This window comes from Elephantulus edwardii, unplaced genomic scaffold (assembly GCF_000299155.1).
Source record: "Elephantulus edwardii isolate Elephantulus edwardi_28Jun2011 unplaced genomic scaffold, EleEdw1.0 scaffold00096, whole genome shotgun sequence".
Classification (NCBI taxonomy): Eukaryota; Metazoa; Chordata; class Mammalia; order Macroscelidea; family Macroscelididae; genus Elephantulus; species Elephantulus edwardii.
Window position 1 is genome coordinate 658,764 of NW_006399846.1, and position 7,490 is coordinate 666,253.

The following is a 7,490-nucleotide window of genomic DNA, read 5'->3' on the forward strand; positions in this document are numbered from 1 at the left end:
AAATAAAAATTTTTTAAAAAATTAAAAAATATGATTGTGGGTGGCTCTTGTTTATTCTCTACTTTTTCATTTTCTACAATGCATATGTTTCTAAAGTTTGAAGAGAAAAAGATGACCTTTTAAAATCTGCATGAAGTCTCCATTGCTTGTAGAATAAAGGTAGTTGTCCATGCCTCAAAAAAACGTAACATTTAAGTTTAAAGTTTGTGTGAAAAAGTTTCTTTTAGGAGAGCTTTTGCTACACTTCACAATTTAACTGAGGCAATTCTACAGAGAAGACTTTTGAACCTGGGGTAAAACAGACATGAGTTTGATTAATATTTTGTGGCTGAATGTTTTGAAAATGTAGTCAGCCTTTCCAAATCTTAGTTTCCTTATCTATAATAAAATAGGAGAAAATACCTCTTAAGTGTTACTGTGAAAATAAAATGTGTTTAAGAATATAAAGTACTTCGTACTATGTACTTATGCCAAAAGTACTTACTGTTCTGTCTCAACTCCAATTTATGGGTGAGAAAGGGAGCTATGATAAAAGGGGTCAATGGTTTTATTAAAGGTGAGTTTTAGCTATTAGATTTTTGGGCTTTTCTCTTTCATGTACAGAAGAAGTTCAATCTTGAAGAGAACAGGAATGAAAAAAATTTAAATGATGTGACAAAAGAATAAATAACATATGAATATACTTTTAATAAGAGGAGATTGATATATAGATAGGTATATACAGATAAATATACATATACAGGTATATTCAAACTGCCCACCAACCCAAAGGTAAGTGACTGGAATCCAACCACACTGCTCCCTAGTAAAAAGAAATCTCTTGGGCAATTTATAGCTTCCCACAGGAAGGTCAGCTATAAGCCAGTTCCAACTTGATGGTAGTGAGCTTAAGGTTATACAATCTTTTACATTAAGAAAAAAAAATATTTTTTATGTATATATATATATACACAAAGACCAATGTGTTCACATATACATACATACACACACGTATATGTGTATGTATATGTATATGTATATGTATATGTATATGTATATGTATGTGTATGTGTATATGTATGTGTATGTGTATATGTATATAAACACACAGACCAAAGCGCATAGGTGTTTACTAGAGAATGGAGGGGGAGGGGGAACACCTTCAAAATAATCAAACCCACTGTTGTCAGATTCTGACTCATAGTGACCTTTTAAGGACATAGTTGAATTGCCCCATAGTTTCCAAAGCTATAAACCTTGATAAGAGCTGACTGACTGACTCATCTTTCTCCTAAAGAATGGTTGGTGGGTTCAAACTGCCCCCAGGACACCACCAGGGCTCCCACCCTGACACCAGAATGATCTGGCTACCATTACTGACAATTCTGATCAGGGTCAAAGAAGGAGGGCGCTGACAGACTGGGTGAAAGAGATCTCAAATTCTTAAAAAGTCTACACTTACTGGACTGGTTGAGACCAGAGGACTTCTGGAGATTATCACTGTAGATTTCAGTTAAACCTTAAACCAAAATTATTTGAGGCCATCTTTTAGGTAAATAACAGGCTCATAAAGCTGAATATCACTTGTGAATAATGAGCTCCTTTTAGACCACATGGTAAAAATTACTTGAAAGCAAATATATATGTGTAGCTATACAAACACATATACAGGCATATATGTGTATGCGTATTTTAAGTGGGTACAAAGAAAGAGAGGGCAGGGAAACTAGAATAATGGAAACTGTACAACCAGAAAGAATGGCTAAGAATGATGACACAGTGTGAAACATGTAACCAATATTGCTGAAGAGTCTGTGTAGAAAGTATTAAATGGAAATATTTTTGCTGCATAACTTTCAGTTGAACACATTATTTTGGAGACAGAGTGCATGGAGTTGTAGCGGCACAGTCCAAGGAAGTCACAGTGCTAGTCCAAATGCAGTGTCTTTCTGGCAGTTTGAATCCACTAGCAGCTTCACAAGAGAAAAACAAGCAATCCCCTCCCACGTAATTTACAGCCTCCAAAGACCCACTGAAAAATCACCTATGAGTTGGTTCTGGTTCCACAGCAATGAACTGAGTTGAGATTATTAAAAAAAAAAAAAGACTGAGAAAATAGGTCCTACTTACCATTTCAGAAAAACTGAGAAACTATAATAATATGAGCTCCATTTTCATCTCCTACTATCTATGATTTCTTATATTGGAAAAAGGTTTTTGGTTTTTTTTACCTAATTGCTTCTCTTTGAGAGCAATCAAGAATAGGAAAGCCCTCCTCTTCCAGTGCTGTACCCTCAATGAAATAGAATTAGAAGTAGTGGTCCAGGCGAGCTCTGGTGGCCTAGTGGCAGGAAACTGCACTGCAATCCCAGAGGTGTGCGGTTCAAATCCACCAGATGCTCTGCTGAAGAAGGAGGAACAATCGCCTCCTGTACCAGTCAGATCCGATTTGACGGTACACACATTAAAGAAAAAAAAAAAGTAGTGGTCTGAATCTGCTGGTGGCTCCATGGGAGAAAGACAGGCAATTCACAACCTTAGAATCTACCAGAAAGTTAGCCATGAATCAGTTCCAACTTAACAGCAATGAGTATGTTAGAAGTCTAATGCTCTATTCCAAGACATGAAGCAAGAAACAGACGGACAATCATAAAGATAGAAAACTGGGCTTAGACTCTGGTGTCTGTGGGCAAGTAAGAGAAATCATTCAGCCTCAAGTTCAATTACAACTCTACCACTTAAAAGCTGGGCAAGTAACCTCTAAGCTTTAGTTTTCTTATCTGTAAAGTAGAACTAAAACTAGTAAGTACCTCAAGAGTTCTTTCTCAAGGTGGTTAAAGAGATAAAGATTTAACACAAAGCCAAGAACAAAACATTAGTTATTATTTTAAATTGCATTACAACTATTACAAGTGCACATTCCAAGGCCTAACTGTATTTAAGATGACTTAATGCCAGAATCCATGGTGTTACTATAGTGAATATTTTTCTTTTCCTTAACAATACAATGATCCATCCACTCTCTGGATTTGTTCAACCAAACTATAGTAATAAAATTTTAGCTAACAAAGAAGAAGGCTTATTTTTTTCATTCAATATGCATGTATATACATAAACACACATATTAAGGTTCCTCTATTCAATATAAACTTCAATCTCCTAGTGTATCATGTTTGGAAAAGCAGAGGGACAATCAAAGAGAGAAAGACCATTAACCAGATGATTGGCACAGAGACGGCTGCAACAGTGGGTTCAAGTACATCAGAAATTGCAAGGATGGTATAGGATAGGACAGGGTTCAGGTCTGTTCTTCACAGGGCCGCTATAAGTCATACTCGACTCAATAGCACCTAATAACAAGGGCCTGGTGGTCAGGAGCTGCACTGCCAATCTGAAGGCAGGTAGTTCCAACTTGATGATATAAAATAACAGTATCCTATGGAGAGCTCTTATGGCTTAATAGTAAGAACTTGTGCTGCCAACTCAAAGGCACATGGTTCAAATCCACCAGTCGCTCCTTGGAAGAAAGATGGACAAACTCCTGCTCCCATGTGATTTACGGCCTCTCAAAATGTGCTAGAGGATCAGCTGTAAGTACAACAGTATCACCTAATATATCAACTAAAGGAAATCTGGTTCAATAGCCTACAAAAAAACAAGAGGCCAGAAAATTCACAAGCAGCTGAAATCACCCTGTATCCTAAAATGAATTAGGGGATCACAAGAGAACTTTGCTCCATAGAAACCACTGTAAATACTCCCATTAAGAGTCTCACCAGTAACTTCAGAGATAAATTCTTGGGACCAATCAGTCTCATTATAATCTTGAGTTACATCCACTGTATCTCCAGCTGAGAGAAACTCCTGGGCCCAGTTTTCAGACAAGGCCAAGTCTGCCACACCGGGGGCTTAAAAGAGAAAGAAAAGATATATTCATCATTCCATCAAGCCTAAGGAACACTGAGTGCACATTAAAACAATATGTTCCTTTTGTTTCCTTCTGCCATCAGCATTCAAATTTGAAACTATGTTCCACAATATCATTAACAGTCAGATTTGAAACTCCATTGGCCCTGCCTACACAGAAAACAGCAACCACCAGACTCTCCTCTCACCTCTCTGTGGAGCCTGACGGAAGCTGGATTGTTCAATCTCCTGCATTTCTGCCAGGAGGTCATCCATTTTGAAGGTCTGAGGGGCACGAGAGACAAGTGGTGCATTCTGGTCATGCAGGAACTCAGCCACCAGCTGTCAGAAAAAAAGACAGTGAGATGAACCCACAGGTCTGCAAGTCTCAGCAAGAGCCAGGATCCATTGGGTAAGGGATACTGGTGTCAGATACAATGAAGAGTAACACACAAACCAGAGACAATAAAGACTGAAAATGAAAGTGGGAGACTTAGCTTGCTTTCCACAGGTTTAAAAACTCTGAAAATATGTTAAAAACAAACAAGCAGGAGAGCGAGCTAAAGTAAATCTCATTTGGTTAGGAAAGTCCAAAGATTGAAACACAGGTGAGCCAAACTTAAAGGTAAAGAACACAGTTTTAGTTGCTATTGAATCAATGCTGATTAATGTCAACCCATGCATGCAGAGAAAAACTATCCCATACACTGAGTGCTCAAGAATGGGACCTTCTGGGAATCAGTCAGCCAGTCTTTTCGTCCAAGAAAGCTCTGGTTGGGTTCAAACCACTAACCCAGCACTTTATAGCAGAAAAGAGACTGATCTACTTACCTCATCTTCAGAGGCTATTCCCAAAGGCTTAGAGACCTAAGATAGAAAAGAAACACAAGGGGTAAAAAAAAAAAAAAAGATGAAGTAAATTACAAATTCGTTCAAATCCCAGCTCTACCATTTACTAGTTACACACATTTAGGCCTCAGTAAAGCTACTATTTAATAGTTTATACACCTTCAGACCAGTTTATCTATAAAATTGTTGCCTTGATGTTTGTAAAGATGCACAGTGTTTACTATAATGTTTAGCAAACACTAATTAAGTCGCTGTTATTGTCATATGAGGTCAAGTTGGAACCTACTCCTAGCTGACCGCCAGCAGATTTCCATAGGCAGTAAATTGCACAGGAAGAGATTACACTTTCTGCAACAGAGCAACTGGTGGATTTGAACTGTATGACTTCAGGTTGTCAGAGCAATTCCTTACCACTAGGTGACTAGAGTTCCCTATTCATTAAGTAATATTTCAACACAATAAAACAAGCAGCTAGGCAGAAGATTTATACAGCTGGGCCTTCCATCACAGCCCACCACTTGTGCTTTCCACTCACCGCCTCTGGCGTAGGGCCTCCTGGGGGCCAAGGGCCAGGCCTCAAGCCCTCCTGTCGCAAGGCTTTGTCCTGAGTGAAGTGACCAGCCAGCTTCATGAGTGGGTTGGCACCCCCACATTCCCCTTCCACTAGCTCCCGCATTGCCATGGTGACTGCCAGCTCTCTGGTGGAAACAGAAGGTTTGGGACTGAGGTCCTGAAGACAGACCCTTCCCCAACACACAACTCAGCTCTTATTGCAGAGGTGGCTCCACGAGGGGCCAGCTGCTAGTCACCAGCCACCCTCCACCCCTGTGCCTTTTACTGTGTGGCTCCCCCACCTCTGTCTGGAGTCCGAGGGGAACTGGGACCTCTCTGATGCCCCCTCAAAGACCACAGCCTTCAGCCTAGACTTCTTCTGGGGCCTCTATGTCATCAGTCTCGGCCTGCAGGACCCGCTCTGCAGCCGTCCTCCCAAGAAGGGTCTGGGTCTCAGGGACTACAGGGGACGCTTGCCCTCGTGGACTGGACGGGGCACTGGCCGACACATGCAGAGAACGCCTGATGATGAGTTCCTGTTCTCCGCAGTCTAGTCCTCTGGTGAACACTATGAGGAGCCATCCCTTCCTCCTAGGTCACCTGGGTCCCTCTCTCTGCTAGACCAGGTCCGGCCCACCCCTCCCGCGCTCCCAGGCACCCTGTCTCCCCGGAACCTGGCCCACGAGGACACAGCAAAGGTGGGGGAGCTGCGGTCCGCCCCGCGAGCCCCCGGGGCCATGCGCTCACCGCCGCGCGTCGCGCAGCACGACCTGCCGGGCACCTGATGCGGACCGGCGGGGGAGGGGTGGGGAGGAGGCCTGGAGTCAGGGGGCGGGGCTCGGCCTTAAAGGGGCCGGGACCCAGCGCCGCTCCAGGCTCGCCGCAAGACGGAAGCTGCTAGGAGGGGCGAGGCCTTGAGGGGGCGACGCAACGTCGTGGGAGGAGCCATGAGTCTTAAAGGGGAAGGAATCCTTAAATGGAAAAAACATCTTGACGCGTTGGTTCTGGAAGTGGTTATAAGCGCAGCGGACGAGAACATTTATTTATGACATTTATTGGATGGAAGGCTCAAAGAAGAATGGAGCTAAAGGAGCTTCTCGAATTTTGGAAGAAAATCAAGGACCCAAATTGCAGGGCTCATCTCATCTCTTCCTGGCCCAAGGAGATTCCCGCCCTTTCTCAGCCTCAGTTTCCCTCTCTAAAATAGACCTGACCAGGCTTTCCAAACCCCAAAGCAGGTAAGAGATAAACAATGCGAAGACCCCTGGGGCAAGGATAGGGTGATCGAACCCGGGACCTTCTCCAGCCTCTCTAGGTTGGTGCGTATTCCTTATTCCCCGTTGAGTATTAGCGTCACGGTCTCCCTGGAGACAGTGGCCTGCAGCCGGTCCTTTTGCCAACTCTGTAGAATGAAGAAAATAGCACTGAGTTATGACAAAGTCCAAAGACTAAAATAGGGTCCGACGCATCAAGCTGGTAACAGGGTAGATGTAGAATGAGTCACTCCTCTCCTGATCACCTCCCCTGTGGTCAGAGTCACTGTGGTGGCCTTATTCCCACTCCTTCAGGTTGGGACAGCATCAGACTTGCTACAGAAATACTTCTAATGCCTCAGGCCTCACCATCTGCCAGGGAAATGCTCAGCTGTCAAACTTCAAGGTCAATGGGAAACAAACCCTGACATCTCCCACCTGGCTGTAAGATCAAAGAATTCCACATGCTCTAGTAGAAGGGCAGGGGGGTCCCTGGGCTGCTGGTGGATGAACAAGGACATGGTGGACCCAAATGGCCAAAATTCCCACCTGGGCCCAGCCCAGGGTGCATCTGAGGAAGCAGACAGCAGGTGCACTCTGGGCCAGGCATCTTTTCTGGCTGCCTTGCAGAGCTTAAGGTGGAGACCACAGGAGATCAGAGAGACTTGGCTGTGTAACTCAGCCCAGGGAAGGTAAAGAATCTGCTCTTGTCATGCCTCAGGGGAACAGAATGATAGGACAAACCTGAAGGTTGTACAAAAAATCTCTGCCATTTTACCATCTTTCAGAGGCCCAGATCCACTACTCTTTTCTCCTGTAGTATAAAACATACACACAAGAGCAGAGTATAATACCTAATACTGACTGATAGCACCAAGGAAGAAGGAATGCCCCATGCAAAATATCTACTTTCAAAAAGAGATCCCTGGAGAGGGCACTTTTCCCCTGAGT

General features: G+C 43.2%; 1 protein-coding gene across 4 annotated transcripts in view; it reads right to left on the reverse strand.

Moving 5' to 3' along the window:
- The window catches only part of PEX5 (peroxisomal biogenesis factor 5), a 32,238-nt gene extending 26,145 nt beyond the window's left edge, over positions 1-6,093 (reverse strand). The window contains exons 1-5 of one of the 4 annotated variants that reach the window (XM_006891239.1): positions 6,034-6,093; positions 5,270-5,432; positions 4,717-4,752; positions 4,095-4,227; positions 3,756-3,887 (exon numbers count right to left, since the gene is read on the reverse strand). In XM_006891239.1, the coding sequence (XP_006891301.1) occupies positions 3,756-3,887; positions 4,095-4,227; positions 4,717-4,752; positions 5,270-5,416 (448 nt within the window). In that variant the 5' untranslated portion in view covers positions 5,417-5,432; positions 6,034-6,093. Of the gene's footprint in view, positions 1-3,755; positions 3,888-4,094; positions 4,228-4,716; positions 4,753-5,224; positions 5,433-6,033 lie in introns of those variants that run through there. The other 3 variants (XM_006891237.1, XM_006891238.1, XM_006891236.1) reach the window with 3 other exon arrangements.
- Positions 6,094-7,490: the final 1,397 nt, after the last annotated feature.